The sequence below is a fragment of the Scophthalmus maximus genome, chromosome 18 (assembly GCF_022379125.1).
Source record: "Scophthalmus maximus strain ysfricsl-2021 chromosome 18, ASM2237912v1, whole genome shotgun sequence".
NCBI classification, from domain to species: domain Eukaryota; kingdom Metazoa; phylum Chordata; class Actinopteri; order Pleuronectiformes; family Scophthalmidae; genus Scophthalmus; species Scophthalmus maximus.
In genome coordinates, this window is record NC_061532.1 from 10,180,780 (window position 1) to 10,197,641 (window position 16,862).

Genomic DNA, 16,862 nt, shown 5'->3' on the forward strand with positions numbered 1-16,862 from the left:
ATTCGCCTACTCATTTTGAACACGTAACTTTGCATCTGGTTCACATTTTGTCGGTGAAGAACCAGGCGATTATAGGTTTGCAGAGGTTTAAAGGGGCACTCAGCGATTTTGGAGAGAGATTAGTTCCTCTCTTTGTTGTTGTTGTTGCTGTTGATGAATTGAATGCACTGGCCGTGGCTCGGACCCGCAGCCGGGCCACGAGGCCAAAACCCCTGAGTCGCAGCATCTCTTAAGGTGTTAGTCAGTGATGTTTACAAATTGCACGCACGGTGTAGTGTGGTGCGGTCCGCACCATTCTTTAGTTTCAGATTTTCCAAGCCAGGGCTGAGCCGCACACACAGAACCGACAGCTACTGGAACCGTGAGGAAATATTCGCAGAATTTTACAAAAAAGTGTGATGGATTAAAAATCGCTGACCTCAGTTGACCCCTTTGTTTTTCTTCTCTTTGTCTCTTCATCGCATGTCTTTTTCTTTGCACAACCAGCCCCCTCTACCTCATGGATGGGTAGGGTAGTTATCAGGCCCGGACAGCCCAGCCCAGCCCTCCTACCTGACCGCTGCCGGCAGGGAGCGGCTGCTCTTGCCCCGAGTATCTCCAACCACAACCAGCACCCAGGGAATGAGGAAATCAGGCGAGAGTAATCTATGCGGGCCCAGAGCACGCTGGCCATCATGCGAGTGCACGGAGTGTGCGTGCTCTGTGAGTGTGAGTGTGCGCGTGCGTGTTCATTAGCCCGCCACTTCTGCAACTTCCGGCTATAAATCTATTGTGACACGTCAAACTGAATTTATGAGCCAATCTGCTTGCGACAGACATGTTTGATTTGAAAAGGGAAAGGAGAATGGAATTTAGAAAAAAAAGATGAAGTAGTGAGAGTGACATTTGGAGCGGAATATTATTATTACCAATTGTCATATTAAAGCAATAACAAGAATTCCCTTTTAAAAATGTTTACCCTTTAACACTTTTGCCGGTTGTGTCAATATGTTAACATAGTCCGACAAAGTCACCATCCCTCCATCGGTTATCTACACTGTTTATGTTTTAAGGGTCGCAGGGGGGCTGCAGCCAATCCCAGCTGGCATTGGGCGAGAGGCGGGGTACACCCGGGACAGGTCACTGGTCTATCACAGGGATGACAATAACTCAAAATCACCTACGGGCAATTTAAAGAGTCCAACAAAGTTTAAAAGTCAAAATAGAATCTGAAATCCTGTTTGCATTCAAAAAGGTGTTTACAAAGTCACACCCTTCACCCAGGTCATGTCTTCTGTCACCGATCTGACTGCATTACAACATCTTTACATCCTGGTTGCCGTGGCACCCCGGACCAAAAGCTAAACCAGAATCCAAGTAGAGGTGGATACAAGTGGCGGCATCACACCATCTTTGAGGAATGCATGAAAGACACTGACATCGAACACACTGTAAGATAGTGTTTTGATGATTTGGTGCAGTATCACACTTTACTTTCTCCTGTTGCTGCTCTAAAGTAATAGCTGTGCTGCTAATGATAACATAATCACATTCCTTGTGTACTATCCTTAATTTGTCACTTGATAAAATGAGCAAACACTAAAAACCTGGGAGTTTTATGGTCCAGTCACCGACGTCTTCTTTTCTACAGTCACATGTTTAGTCACATGCTAAGTTTTTTTCCCATTGGTCTATTTGAATCGTGCAATACCCCTGACATCGATCCATCCTTTTCACACTACAGGATGTTATGTCTTATAATATTCATCTGGGTCTATATTGTTGTTGCCAATAAACCACCCATCCACACACACACACACACACACACACACACGCACGCACGCAGGCAGGCAGCTGCCTTCTCACTCAGTGGAAGCAGGTGTCTGTGACTCTCGTGGGGTTTGGGTTTTTTTTTCTTTTGGTGCAGTAGAAGATGGTGAAATTCCCAGTGTGAAAGTCTGCTGCTCGCTCTGGCTCCTGTCCACAAGACAACCCACCCTCCCCCCTTCCAGACACACACACACACGCACATGCACACACGCACACACGCACACACACACACACACACACAAAACCACACACATTAAAACTGCAGACAGGGACAGCTTCTCAACTAATAAAGCCCATCAAATCTTTACTGTGATCTCTTTGCCATCAGATTACACCATTAATGTTACAGTATGTCATAAATGAATATGATTTTTATACAGAATGTGTCACTTGGTGCAATAAGCATAAACTCAACCCCGAGGAAACTATTTCAGTTCGGCCCGGCCTTAAATGTCACAGTTCCTGAATGCTGTGTGTGCCGTGATGAAAAGTAATTTCTGTTAATGTGTCCCCCTGAGACCCCCACTTGAGATGGGGATCTATGTTTCAGGGCATTGTGGTGGATATATGCGGGGTGGGGGCACCGGAGCAAGTGCGTGGGGGTGTAAATATAACTCTGAGTCTGGGCCCCTCGGCTTTCATGGCCTCCCAGGAAAACAAGTCTCCCCAAGAGACTCGAACGTGGAGCTCATACATGTGTGTATGTGTGTGGGTGTTTTAGGGGAACTATGAGTTTTATAGAGTAAATAACTGTGCACAACTAACTCAACTAACGAACTCATTGTCACAGCCTCAAGCTCTGTGTAAAAGGAGTTCTGGCACATGCGCCTGAGTAGTCCCCTTTATCCACAGAAAAAAACAAAGGGAACAGTTGGAGACATTTGCTTATTACCTTCACTGGCTGATAAAATGACACATGCATAGTAATTAGTAGATTGGAGTTTTACGGTACGCTCTGTAAAATACACACCGACATTTTTATCTGGAGATATGCGTATGTGTATCGTGTTGTGGAAGGGTGTGTGTTTGTGTGTGTGAGTGGGGGTGATATTTTACAGTCGTCCTAAACATTTGAATACTAGAGATTACACTACTGCCAACACCAGAGAGCAAATAGTTCATTTACTTCAAACAGTATTGGCTCCTGACAATAGTGCGGCTTCACAGTGCCTATTTACACCTGTGACTTCAACCACTGCAGGTTATTTGTACAGGTTTTGACTAGTAAAGGCACACAGCTTAAATAAATGGAGTTGTTTGTATTACAGGGACCGCTTTTGAATTGCTATTACAGCTTCAACTTAAGAAATGCTCTTTAAAGTAATATTCCCAAATAAGACACTGAACAAAAGGCTGTAATAAAACAACACACTTTATTTACTAGGCAGTATAGAAAAGTATAAAAAAACAACACAACCATCAAAACTTGCCATTTATAAATGCTTTTATAAAATCACTTTTGCTCAAGAGTTAGTATAAAAACAAGATATTAAAATATGTAAAAATGCTGATTGAATATGCGTTATAAAAAGAAATACAAAGCTATTCAGTGAACAACCACACAAAAGTTTGTAAATGGGCTTTTGTTTATAGCATAATATAAAACATAAGTGTTTAGTACTCTTGCTTTTTGTATGGAGAATATAAAACTCAAGTGCAGGTTGGTCTCTTCTTTTACTGGGTAAAAGCTCATGGTTTCAAACAGTAGCTCATTTAACATTTTTAAATTCATATAAATATATGTGTCTGTGTATAAATAAAGGTGCCAACGTGGTAATTAGGTAATACTAATAACTCTGGCCCCTTCTATTGTGAAGGACATTATAATTCATGGTTGGATAATGATTTCAGAACAGACGTTACATCTCTTGTTCAGTAGTTCAGGGGTTCAAAATTTACAGGAGATGGCACAGAGCAAACACTTGAAATTTTCAGTAGACCCATTATATCCTATTTAACAATAACGAAAACAACAGAAAAGTTTCAGAGGTCAGTTTTTGAATTCATTAATATGCCTTTAGATATATGATAATGCTAATCGGGCTTAAATACTTAACTTACAACACTGCTCCATTGGCCAATTGTAAAAGGAAAAAAAAACATCAAGTCATAATCATAAAAAAATAAAAGAAATAAATTAATCAACTTGTTCTTTATATTAATATAAAAAAATTCGGAATTAATAATACAGCCCAACGCAAATTATATAGCCACCATATCCCATTTATAATACAACATTGATAATACAGAGACCAAGAGTGATAGGACAAACATTTATAAAAACCCAAAGCAAATTCTATGTAAAAGATGTAAGAAAAAAAGAAAAAATAGTAATAGTCTTTGGTTGGTTGAAATCCAACAAGTGTGAGTGTAAAAACACCAGTGGCATAGAGCCTCTCCCAACTGTTGTACCACAACAAATATGAAACCCGTCACGCTGCGTCCAGCGCACTGAGTGTTGACGTTTCCAGACCGACACGTGTCCCCGGCGTCTACATGACCAGTGTCCTCGTGGTATAAGTGTTGATGTACTTGTGGCTCTGCTCGGAGGCCAAAACGTGCTCCTCGGTTTTCCCACAGGTCGCCTGCTCCCAGGTACTGAGCTGATGTTGGCCAGAGATGAAGGAGGGACATGAGTTTTTTTGTGGCTAACATGCAATCGTGGCAATTGTATACATTTGTATCAATAAATACTAACACATGTACACAGTACATACCTGTAGTGGGCTGCCCATGCTTCTGCGAGGGAGGTGGTAGATTTTGTGTCCATCTTCACTCAGTAATGAGCTGGTAAGTAGGTCCTGAAGGAAAAAAAGAAAGCACATGTTAGCAGTCAAGTAAAGCTGATGTACACAAACAATACTGCAAATACTTCAACAGAACCTAATACGACAGCAGAGGAAGCAGAGGGAGGGATGTATTTTACATATTTAAGGTTACTTCAAAGGTCATATGTGAGCTTACAGGGACTTCCTGTGCTGGACCGTTGGGGGAGAAGAGCTGTGTGTTAAGGTCTTGTGCTTCCCACTGCATACACGGGCTACTCTCACAAGGGGACTCCACCTAGGACGCAAAACATATCATGGTTACATTATGTACTGTACATATTAATCTATGGTCAGGCAGTAGTCACTTCTTCATGTAGAACAAGTATGTTGCAAAATCAAATTAAATTCAAAAATTTCCCACATTATTTTTACCACTACTGTAAACCGAAAGTACCTTCCACTTATTACTCTCGCCTTTGCTTTGCAACATTTAAAAAACCTATTCTGTCAGTCTCACACTTTTCTGCTTTACTTTTGCAATTGAGTATGTTGAGTAGAAATACCTCTTGTTTTATCTTCTTCAGAGGAGGCTGCTCAATGGCACACTCCATCGGCTCCTGCTTGATAGAGTTGACCATCTGCTGCTCTAAAGGGACATTCTGGAAAACAGACAAATCCCCCTGGTAAGGCTCAGGCATACTCAAGTTAGAGCAACAGTGCTTGAGGAGACAATTCTTCAGGTTTCTCTTACCAGTAGTTTGAGGGGTCCATACTTGGCTTCCTGCAGGGCCAGAGCTGACCGAAAAGGCGTGGGTGTGCGAGGCGACGACTCCATGATGGAACGGCAAATGGTTGGAGTTCTGAACCTGGAAGAAGAGCGGAACAGTGTTTTTTTTAAAACCTCTCTGACAACAAATCTGCGTAATATGACAGATTAGAGAGATAGAAAGAGAGATGCTCACATTTCATTCTCTTTCTGTGGCCTGATCAGGGGCTTGGAGTCCACGGGCGAGTTCATCGGTAAACTGTCGTTGTCGGAGTGTTCTGGGCTCATTGACTGGCTGAGAAACTGTGAAAACAAGAAGAGGGAAGACAATCAATCAAAGAGGTCTGACAGGTCGAGTTTCAGAGAGTAACAATCTGGCAGATCATGCGAGCACACACAGTCGAAGCTACAGAAATGGGAAGGAAGGGAGAAAAGAGGACTGGTGCTTCAAAAGATGAGTTATAGATGGAATGATTGAAATGAAATAAAAAAGATGGGATTTAACAGCAGGAACAGTAGTTCTGAATGATTGGTTGTGGATGACACCAGATGGGGGTTTGGTGATTGGATGGATTCTGATCACACGCGGCTACTTTAACTACCTGTGAGGGTGAAAAGGGTAGATTTCTGACTGGCGAAGGCTTGGGAGTTGAGCAGATGAAACCCGCCCAAGCTCCGTGAGCAGTTCTTGAGGCCTGATTGGTTAAGACCCTTTCTGTTCTGAGAGTGCTCCTATCCAAGTGCTCACTGGTAGTGGCCTCACCCAATGAGGAGAGGCTCTGGGAAAAGGGCAGCAAAATAGGGGGTCAAGGCCCACTCCTGGGAACAATCTATGTTTCTAATCGCCTAACTATCTTTTTAGTTGCTCATGGCAAACAAAAATGAACAGAGCCTGGGGACAAATTAACACATTTTGAATGTGCATTGCAGATACTTACTGAATCAATGACAGATTCCATGAACTCTGGAATAGTATTTGAGAACGTTGGGCTACTGTGATGACTGTTCCTGTTGTTGTTGTTGTTGTTGTTGTTGTTGTTGTTGTGGGTACGTGTTGCGGAGGCGCTCTCCTCCGGTAGGCAGCTCTGGTTGAGAGGCAGGGCAGGGGCAGCGGCCTGGTGATGAGGTAACAACATAGCCACACCCTCGGAGCTGTTGGTCAGAGAGCTCTGGCTCGCCCAGCTCGGATAGGGCAAATTCATCTGGAGGAGAAAGGGACATAGAGATTGAGGGTCTGGAAATAACTTGACAAGAAATTTATCAGCTGACAATATGAGCAGCGAGCAAGAAGAGTGAACTCCAGAATTGAAAAAATGCGAGCCTCACATGTAAAGATTGAACAGGAAGGAGAACGGGAACTTTAATGTCAACGGTGACAGGAGTGTTGAGTAGAAGGTTGCACAAGGGGTCACGCACGCGCACAAAAGTGGCGATAAGGTCCTATTTCATCACTTCTGCAGAAACAGACCCCCCAGATGTTTCCTCCTCCTTATTCACACACACACACACACACACACACACACACACACACACACACACACACACACACACACACACACACACACACACACACACACACACACACACACACACACACACACACACACACACACACACACACACACACACACACACACACACACACACACGTCCACACGTCCAACCACTGTCCTTAAAGCCAGGGTCAAATGCACACACTCATGCACATGCAAAAACACAGCACACACACGCAACTCACTGGTAGTGACGGCTGGCCCCTCAGCTCATTTTCTGTTGACATGAGCAGCAGTTCGATCTCCTTCACCCTCTGCTCCTTCTCAGGGTCCTCCTCACTATAGTGTCTCTATTAGAACAAGAGCACAGGGAAGGTTTTAGCGCCTATTCATCCTCTCTTACAATCCCAATCAATTTTCCTCGTCTCCCTTTAGGGATAAATTCTATTGCTTTTGTTTTACCTGTATAGCAGCAGTGCCGTGCGGGGGAATGTTCAGGATGTTCAAATGCAACGCCATGGGGAAAGGCACCTGTTAACCCAACCAGAAACATGTCCACATCAGATAGATGAATCTGCTGCTGCTGCTGCTGCTGCTGCTGCTGCCGCACAGTTGGCATCCTTAAGTCTCTCCTGATGGTTTTTCTTTAAAGACCACTTACTCTGTGTGTGTTGGAGATGTAGGTGTAGTTGTGCGGCGACAAGGGAGGCAGCTGCGTCTGGCTGGGCGAGTGGCTGGAGAAACCCATGATGTGATTGGTGGACTTGACGTAGCCGTGGCCGATGGAGAGCGCAGAGCTGCCGTTCTTGGACGCGCACTGAAGGTAGCCCTCCTGTTCCACCTTTCGCCTCATGGTGGAGTTCCAGTGGTTCTTTATTGCATTGTCAGTCCTGAGTGACACACATTTACTTAAAAGGTTATGAATTGTAAAATTGATATGGTTTTTAGAAGAGAGCAATTACAAACATGTCAAAACAACTTTTTTCTCTTCTGTGATTCGTCGTCTTTGCCATTTGATTCTGGGCATTCTGTTAAAGAAATATGCTGTTCTGACACAAAACATTTTCAACTGTTTTTCTTCTTTCTGTATTCACACATCCATCTTCTTTCATGCTATGTGTGTTTCTTCTCTTTTCAGCCCCCCTCCTGTCTCACCTGCCCGGGAGCAGCTTCGCAATTTCAGCCCAGCGATTGCCCAGCTTCTCGTGTGCCTGGAAGATGATTCGGTCCTCCTCCTCCGTCCACGACGTCTTCTTCACCTCTGGGTTCAGGTGGTTGTGCCAACGCTCACGGCACTGCTTGCCGATTCGCCCCTTCAGGTGCTTTGCGATCACCGACCAACGCTTGGCTCCATACTTCTGCACCAACTCAATCACCTGGGGTGGACATGTTTTTGTGTGTGTGAGAGGGGGGGGGGGGGGGGGGGGGGGGGGGGGCGAAAGAGGAAAGGCAATAGGGGAGGAGGAAGAGCGTTGAAAGGGAAGAGAAGTGAATGATGGTGGATGGGCATGAGCAAAGAGGAAGGAAGGGAGAAGTAGAGAAGTACACAGGAAGAAAAAAATAACAAGGTAAAGAAGTGAAAGGCAAATGAGAGATGGAGTAGATGGGATGTGACAAAATAAGAGAGAAAACAAAAATAAAAAGTTAGTTCTCCATAGAAATCTAAGACACCCGTACAATGTAGCACTGAACACTTCCCCTTCGCCTTCTCTCCTCTCCTCCCTCCTTCCCTCTTTCTTTATCTTTCGAGGAGGTGATTGAAAACACCTGCTGCCGAGCACAGAGGGAGTTTCCAGCGGAGCGTTAGCCGCTCTGCTAATCATTACAGTGGCATCTGTGTGGAAATATAACCCCTCTGGACGAGTTCAAGAAGTATCCCTTGCAGGTTTTAAGAGACCAAACATTGTTTCTCGTTGGGTAACGGCAACTTTTCAGGAAACTAATAATGTGCAACAGCAGCAAAGCAGTTGCTTCAGAATAGTTGCTTTAATCACACGGGAACATAAAGAAATCGTTTGGTTTTTTTTCACCCTGAATGGATTGTTTCCTGTTAGTGGTCACTGACTCTAACCCTGGTGGTGTTAAAGGTCACCACTGATGGCTCACCCGGAGAGAAGCATCTTCTCATAAATAATATAATTATTACCTCCACCAAGGAGGTTACGTTTTCATCTTTGTCTGTTCGATGGTTTGGTTTTTTGCTTAATTGTTTGCAGGATTGCAGAAAATCTATCCAATCTATTGGATAGATTTATTTATACCATATTTCTACCATAAGAACCAAACAATCATGTATAGGATTGTCTGGCCTTGGTGGAGGTATGCGCTCTACTGAGTGCCGTTTTTAGTGTTAGAGATTATTTAATCAAAATGTTTGCTATAGCACTGTGCAAATCATATACCCTCGCACGGATATTCACTATTTCGTGTGATACTAGTAAGTACTGTGTGAACTGTTTCTTAAAGCAGATGTTCTTACCCTCTGGTCCTCCTCTTTAGTCCAGGGCCCTTTGATGAGTTCTGGGTTCAGCACCTTCTGCCATCGGTGCTGACACTGCACATCTGTACGATTCTGTTAAGTCAGAGAATGAGCACATAAATTATCATCGAGATGCTATGGGAGATTACATGCATATACCTTAAAATCAGTAGAACCTTGGGCAGAAATGAGACAAAAACGTCTTTGTCACCAAGATGAATGTGTTGTCAGATTTGTTTATGTTTACTTCCCTGTCTCTGTATGCCTTTGTGTTAACCATATGTGCATGCACATGTGTACCCACAGATCTATGACTTACTGTTAATAAGCTTGCAATCAGTTTCCAATCCTCCGACCCGTGAAGCTCAACAAGTTTCTTCAACTTCTCATCCTGAAAAAAGAACAACATGTGGCAGTTTGTCAGACATTTAATATGTCACAGCAAAACAACTAACACATCACCCACAGCTCTTAGAAGGAGGCATTATATGGTCAGTAAATGTGATTAGATCAGACACTAGTGGTTTTTTTTTAAATGGTTCCCAGGTTTTTGGCAAGTAATCTCTCCTGAGGTCACGTCGATTTGACAGGTGTGTCGAACGGCGGGTTTTCTGTGTGTACCTCTTCTCGTGTCCAGCGGGTTTTGCCGAGGTGGCGTTTCCCTGCCTTGGCCAGTGATCCATCATAATCATGTTCATACATCTCGGTCTCCTCCTCATCCTCCTCACTACTGTAAACACTGCACACACAAAGAGAAAGAGAAAGAGTGCATTTAAAAAAAGAGGTGGTGGCTGTGTAAAAAAGAACAGTGTAAGGCAAATAATGGCACAATAAGTGCTTGTCTATTTCCAAACTACTCCCTAATCATCTCTTTGCAGAGTGCATAAAGCGCTCAGCCCACTCTTTAACTCATCAGGTGTCAATACAGACAGAACCAGTCATTCTTGAAGGTTTGGGTGCAGGCATTTAGCCAAGACACCCACAAGGGGGGAGAGAGAGAGGGAGAGGGAGAGAGAGAGAGAGGAACAGCAAGTGGGAGGGAGGGAGGGAGGGGGTATGGATGAACAGGTTCTAATGTTTTTAGTTTCCACAGATACTGGGATTGGCACATGCAATCATAATTTCATGACCCTCGCATGTTCAGACCTGCAGTGGTATTGTACAGTGCACGCACTTACGCACACACAAACACACACGCACACACACACACACACACACAGACACACACACCGTTTTTTAACCAATCACAATGTAGCGCATGCACAAAGTGGAAGCTGGGTAGGGTACAGTGCAACAGGTGAACAGGAACCCCACTGAGGTGTGCGTGCGTGCGTGCGTGCGTGCGTGCGTGCATGTGTGAGATGATATTTACTGTGGGCTACCTTCCTTTTTTTGGTCAATTTACTCAAATGGGTGACAGCCTGATTAACAGCAATGACCATATGGAGATTAAACCTGACACTGCACATATTTTATGTTTCAAACAAAGAAGCTTTAATGTTAGTTTGGGTAAAAGTTCTCATCTTCAATCACCAAATATCACCAAAATTATATATATATATATATATATGAATTCGAAAAAGTCACCGTTTTGTGCAGAAAACAAGTAAAGACAAAATAACAATTGAAAACTGCCTCATAAAGCATTGACACGATGACCACTGGTGTTATCTGGGTGGTTTTGTGTTCGGTGAACTTTCCTCGGAAAATAAACCAACAGCTCGCCCCTGAGACAGTCATAATCAAAACTGCAGTCCACGCTTCAACGTGAGTTGCTTTAAGATGTTTTAGGGGTTTTTTACTCAGGGAAAGGATGTGACAATAACGTCCATCTGCCTCAGGCAGCCTCTTCTCAAGACAAGTGCACACACACAGGGGACGCGGCGACAAGCGCAGTTTCCAAAATATGAGCGAGCGCTTTCTGAGATGGCGCGGCGACGTTTTAAAATGATATGGCAGCAAGATCCGAGTTTAAGATCCGATCTGAAAGTTTTGCGTCTACGAAAAAAAACAAACACCGAATCGCTAAATACATAGAAATGTTTTAGAAAAACCTTCACAAATTTCACTTTAAATGAGAAATTGGCTTATTGCAAAAGTGTACACTACACTCAAGTGTAGAAGCGCGTTCAGGGAAACACACACACACACACACACACACACAGACAACATAATGTGTTTTGGGGTTTTGTGTTTATTATGGGCTTCTTGCGCACAGCGTGGCACGCGCCTGTCCGCCCGCCTAATGTTGTGAATGCATGTGCGTGTGAGCGCGTGCGCGCGCCTCCCTCTCGCAGCGCTGACAGCAGCGCGAGGAGCGCACATGCCAGATGACCACCACCTGTCATGAGCGCGCCAGCGAGACACCCGCACCACCTCTCGGCGTTAACGGCCCCAGAAAAAAAACAACTAAAACAGAAGAAGAAAGAACCGCTTGCAGCGACACAAAACATAAAGGGTTGAGAATGAATTTGCAATGCAAACACTGCCATTGAAGACGCACCGTCAGCCCCCCGACCTCACGCCGTATCCAGTGGTAACGAGAAGCGGAATAAAAGGGAACAAATAGTCCCAAGATGCGCACGGGTAAAGAAAGAAAGTTGTGGTGTTGGGGACGTACCTGTTCCTCGGCCGCCGAGCCATGCTGCTGCTGCTGTGTGTGTGTGTGAAGCGGCTCGCAGGTTTGCGCTGAGCACGTACTTTCGCTCTCGGCTCTGAGTGAGTTCTCCCGGCGAGGAGGCAGGTTGACATTAATTTAAACTGCAGCAGGCTCCGCGGCCGCTCCTCCCTCTCTGCTCGCATCCCGGTAAATTTGGCGCTCCTGATGTGCGCATGCGCAACCCGGGGTACTTCAAAACCGTCCCAAAATGTTTGTTAAATTACTTTTCGGACGAACGCGGGGGGAAAGTCGACATTTTTGGTTGATAACAAAAACGAAATGAATAAAAAATATGAGGAATCTTTAATGTTTTTACTACGAAGCTTTTGTTGGGAAAGATTACCCAAATTGTAGGCCTACTATTTGTTTCTATACATACATCTGTCTAGGCTTCTTAGCAGCACCTGCACCGTACAAAAATCAACAAATGCGTAATGGCTGGATGATGTGATGCAAGTGGAAAAAAATGAGTCAACTGCGTAGGTTAAATGATCTTAGTTGCTTCGAGGATTATTACGTTATTGATCGAATGTGTACCAAGTAGACGTTCGTCGAAATTCACGAGGCGTCCGTGAAGGCACCAGGAGCACTACAATGTGGACTGGTGAAAGGCGCGTTTTGGCCGTCCGTCCGCGCTAAACCATTTTTTTTCGTCAACAATTTTCACGAGTTACTTCTCCTCTGCCGAAAAGGAGAAGGAAACGTGGCCTGCGTCTGGACAATGTAAACAATTGCGGAATGGGTGTTTGACATGCGAGGGAAGTCGCAATGCTCCCTGTGCTCGGAGCCTGCTGGTGTTGGCAGATAGCATGCAGATGTTTCTCGGTGATAGAACACACAACAAGACTTTGTCTTATCGTTTCTTATCGTTAAAATGAGTCTTTGTGCTCGTCTAGACAAAGGCAGTTAAAGACATGCAGAGGCACTTCAACTTTTTCTCTGTGTGGATTTATTGCACTCAATAAGGCCAATGAGTTATATTGAGCTATAAATCCAGAACTTGTTCCCCACAGTTCCATTTTGAGTTTCTTGAATGGCAACTTTTTTTAATTAACTCACAATAGTCCACGTATAAATAAGGAACAAGTTGAGCCTGTTTTCCCAGAAGCTCTCTTTCAAAGATGAGAAGTTATCATGAATCAATCTTGTACTGCAAAACTTTTACATGAATCTGTATCTAGGGAACTGTCCACCATGGAGTGGGATTATTTTGTTTTGGTTGAGTTCACCATCCTCCCTGTGCCTAGACTGTAGCTGCTGAACCATTCATCGCAAGGGGGGGGGTTAATACTTTATTTGTATAAATGTGTCTTCTTATTGTATTAGTTCCTCCATACGCGACCGGTGACCGGTATTGTCCTGGTCACTTGTAATTACTATCGCCCCAGACCAGCCTATTGTCCCTGGGCAGTCATCATAATAGTCGCCTGATAAAGGGACACACACACATGCACAGAGACATACAAAGCCATGGACTGCAAATTTCACTATTTGATGCAACAAAGTTGACAAAGTGATCACTGAAGTAGAGCACTTGGAGAGAAAAATCAAGATTTTCAGGACTGAACATGGGTTAAACGAAAAACAACTTTAATAAAGATATCTTCAGAACTTGTCGTTTGCGTATTATTGCTCATACAATGTGATGATGATGGTTTTTAAGTGCCGCTACTACAAGTGCAGGCCTGTGATATGATGATTGACTGGTTGCAATCACCTGTCTGCTTCAAATCCTACACATACCTGTGTACACAATCATTGTTCCAGTCATTTTTGCCTGAAAGGGGTGACAATTCTAACCATTTTTTTTCTTCTTTTCAAATGTTATGTAAATAGCAGCTATTGTGCAAAAAATGCAATAAAGGTTGACCCATGTGGAGAGAAAAAATAGGTCTGCAGAAGAGATACAGCACAAGAAAATAAATGAAACATTGTTGTCGATGTTAACAACAGTATTAAAAGCATTTGTAATAAAATGATGCAAAATAAATCATACTTCATATATGAACAGTATTTCCCTATATGTATTTGGGTGTTTTCTCCTCAAGCCGAAGCTTAGAATTTCCCCTCGAGGATAACCTTAAAAATTAGGTTATCTGAAACCAAATTAAAGGACGTGAGACAGGGTATGCAAATACCCTCATACTAGGTTTAGCAGGAAGCCTGAGACCCATTGACTCTTAGTGGAGGACATTTGCATGGGCGCGATTGGACAGGTTAAGGGCAGGTATTGGGATGGCTGCCCCCTTTGTAAACCTTTGTGTGCACAGGTTGGTTCATTTGAATGATTTTTAATGATGGCCCCTGGGTTTGAGATATCATCCCACCAGGTTTTCAAATCCAGTGCAGGGAAGGCCAAAAGTGTGTGTGGGTGTGAGTATGCGCGTGCGCATTGAGAAAAGTCTGATTCCATTAACTTAAACAGGTAGTGAATGCACTCTTGTATGGTTTTGTGCACATGGTAACAACTTGCAAATATGTGTTATGAACTGTAAACATGTACATTTCTTTACATATCTCATCATATCTTTTTATTCTGACTACATCATTCATTTATTCACATGATATTTGTCAATGTAATATATAGGTTATTCAAACAAATCAATAATTACAAGATTTTAGTTCCAGAATATAGTTTTAATCACATTAAATTTAACAGGATGCCACTTTAAGAACTTCACACAAGTTTTTTTATTGACTCCAGTTGTTTGAACCACCTGCCAAAGACTGCCAAGGGTGCAAGTTTTGCATTTTCCCCCGGAGGTGAGTTCCTCTTCCCATGATGCCCCGTGCCTTTGGCAAATTATGTAAAGCATTACTTCATACCCACTGCCAATTTTTAGGATGGACTTCACCCCTCACCCCTTTTGTACAAAGGCTTTGTCTTCTACAATTACATCAGGATTAATCTGTTTTCAGATTTACATGCTGTTGTTGACAGCTTTACAATCCTTTGGCTTTCACTTGTTTCAATAGCTAGGCTACCATTACATCCAATTCTTGACAGCCATTTTGTGAAATCTTTGCACATAAATGCATTTAGTTAATTTACAAATAGGTGATTGATCTAAAGTATGAGGTTTATCAATCATTCAGTAATATAATTTACAGATAAGTTTAAAAAAAGCACCCATGCGCTGAGCCGCTCATTCTTCTAGCAATCTGTCCGTCCATCTGTTTAATCCATCTAATCAGTCCATCATTAATTCTCACAAAGAATCCTTCCCACCCGGCACTGATTTGCTGATCAGACGCTGCACGAACTCTGCGGCCGCACAGATTTGACCAGAGAGTGCTTAAAAGATATTCAAAGGAAACAAATGTTCAGATCCTGTGTAGATGTGTGAAAATTCACACCTCAGCCCCCTTGCAGCACAAACACATATAACAGATTCATGTCATATGATTCATGTACATCTGACTGCGAAAAGAAAGCAGAGACTAACAAAAAGTAAAGTGTTTTTAAACATAGGGTTGAATTTAACAAGTAAAATTTAAAAGGAAAGTTGCAAACACTTGTCGAGACTCTACTTTAGGCAACATGTTCCATTTCCATTACAGATCAGGTGCTGTTTGCTGCCTTTGGTTTTAAAATGTCCTAGAAACCTTTCAGTGATGCAAAGGAAGAGTTCCCTCTGTGTCACCTGCGTGACCCTGTAAAAAGAGCATACTTGTGTCTGTGTGTATGCATGTGTTCCATGTGTACATGTGCAGTTGTTTATTTTGACATGTAGATGTGCAACCAAGACTTCAAAATGCAGGAAGTGGAATTTTAGAAGGGAAACCTCCACCCACCTAGAGACACACATGCACGCGCAGCGCGCATATGCATGCACACGCTTAACCAAGATTTAACTTTGGGCACAGTAAATATTAAACTGTGCCTTCTTGATATGAATGATCCCCACCTGTTTTCATGGACCTCTGTCAATTCAACTCGCTCTTCGCTAAACTGCCACTTGCAATATGAGCCATTCATTGTGAAAAGGTCTTTACAATTACCTAAGCAGATGTCTTTCTTTATTCTACTCTATTTTTAGGTCGGGGAGACACACCAGACCTCATATTTCATTTCACCGTGCAGATGTGCAAGTCTTCTTCGCCTGTATCACTGGTATCAGATGAATGTCTGACATTTTTATCTTCTTCTATTCCACTGGCACATGGGCTAATCTAGATGAGATCAGGACATCACAATGTATCGGAAATCACACTTTTGTGCATTGGACACCTATTTGTGAATTTAGAGTGCATGTATGTGCCAAGAGTTAGTGACAGAAAAAACAAGTACAAACAAATGCTTGTAAATGCACAAGCACACACATCTTATTTCTTTCCCTTTTGTGCTAGATATAGGCTACAGGGTTCTTGTGGTACAAAGATAGAAGGAAAAAAATGATGTCACTCACTGGGTGTGTTTGTGTGAGAGGTGTAGAGTGTGGGCTCAGATGGGCAGGTCTCTAACCATAGGGCATAACCTTTGACAAGAAATGGTTTGACAATCACACCCCGAGATCAGAGGCAGGATTTTAACCTGTTTGTGTATTTCATGCAGGCAGACTCTCTCTCTTCAGTACATTCATTTATTTAATTTTAGTTTTTGGTTTTTCAATTCATTAGTAGAGGACCGTGATGTTCTCTGGTAAATTTTAATAAAAGTTGTTTTTAAAATCTCTCTCTCTCTCAATGCTCATGACCTCTTCAACTGGAATTACTTCAGAATCAGAACTATTTTATTGATTCATGGGGGAAATTGGGATTTGATACAATTGCTCAAACCAAGAATAGAAATATATAATGATATAACATTATATTACATATAAAATATAAAGAATGTAAAAAAAAGTATGTAAAGTTCTTTCACAGCATGAATCTCCTGTGTTTGTTT

General features: G+C 42.9%; 1 protein-coding gene across 2 annotated transcripts; it reads right to left on the reverse strand.

Annotated features, from left to right (window-relative positions):
- Window positions 1-3,163: 3,163 nt before the first annotated feature.
- Window positions 3,164-12,091, reverse strand: myb (v-myb avian myeloblastosis viral oncogene homolog). Of its 2 annotated transcripts, XM_035618124.2 has the most exons (16): window positions 11,936-12,091; window positions 9,937-10,054; window positions 9,635-9,706; window positions 9,316-9,408; window positions 7,992-8,212; window positions 7,498-7,726; window positions 7,299-7,367; window positions 7,082-7,186; window positions 6,282-6,545; window positions 5,946-6,122; window positions 5,540-5,646; window positions 5,329-5,443; window positions 5,141-5,236; window positions 4,774-4,872; window positions 4,527-4,610; window positions 3,164-4,412 (listed from the first exon to the last, which is right to left on the reverse strand). In XM_035618124.2, exons 1-16 carry the CDS (start codon window positions 12,064-12,066, stop codon window positions 4,302-4,304), a joined length of 2,091 nt encoding a protein of 696 aa, XP_035474017.2. In that variant the 5' UTR covers window positions 12,067-12,091; the 3' UTR covers window positions 3,164-4,301. The 2 variants fall into 2 exon arrangements, with proteins under 2 accessions (XP_035474017.2, XP_035474018.2); XM_035618125.2 differs by lacking the exon at window positions 5,946-6,122.
- Between the last annotated feature and the right edge of the window lie 4,771 nt (window positions 12,092-16,862).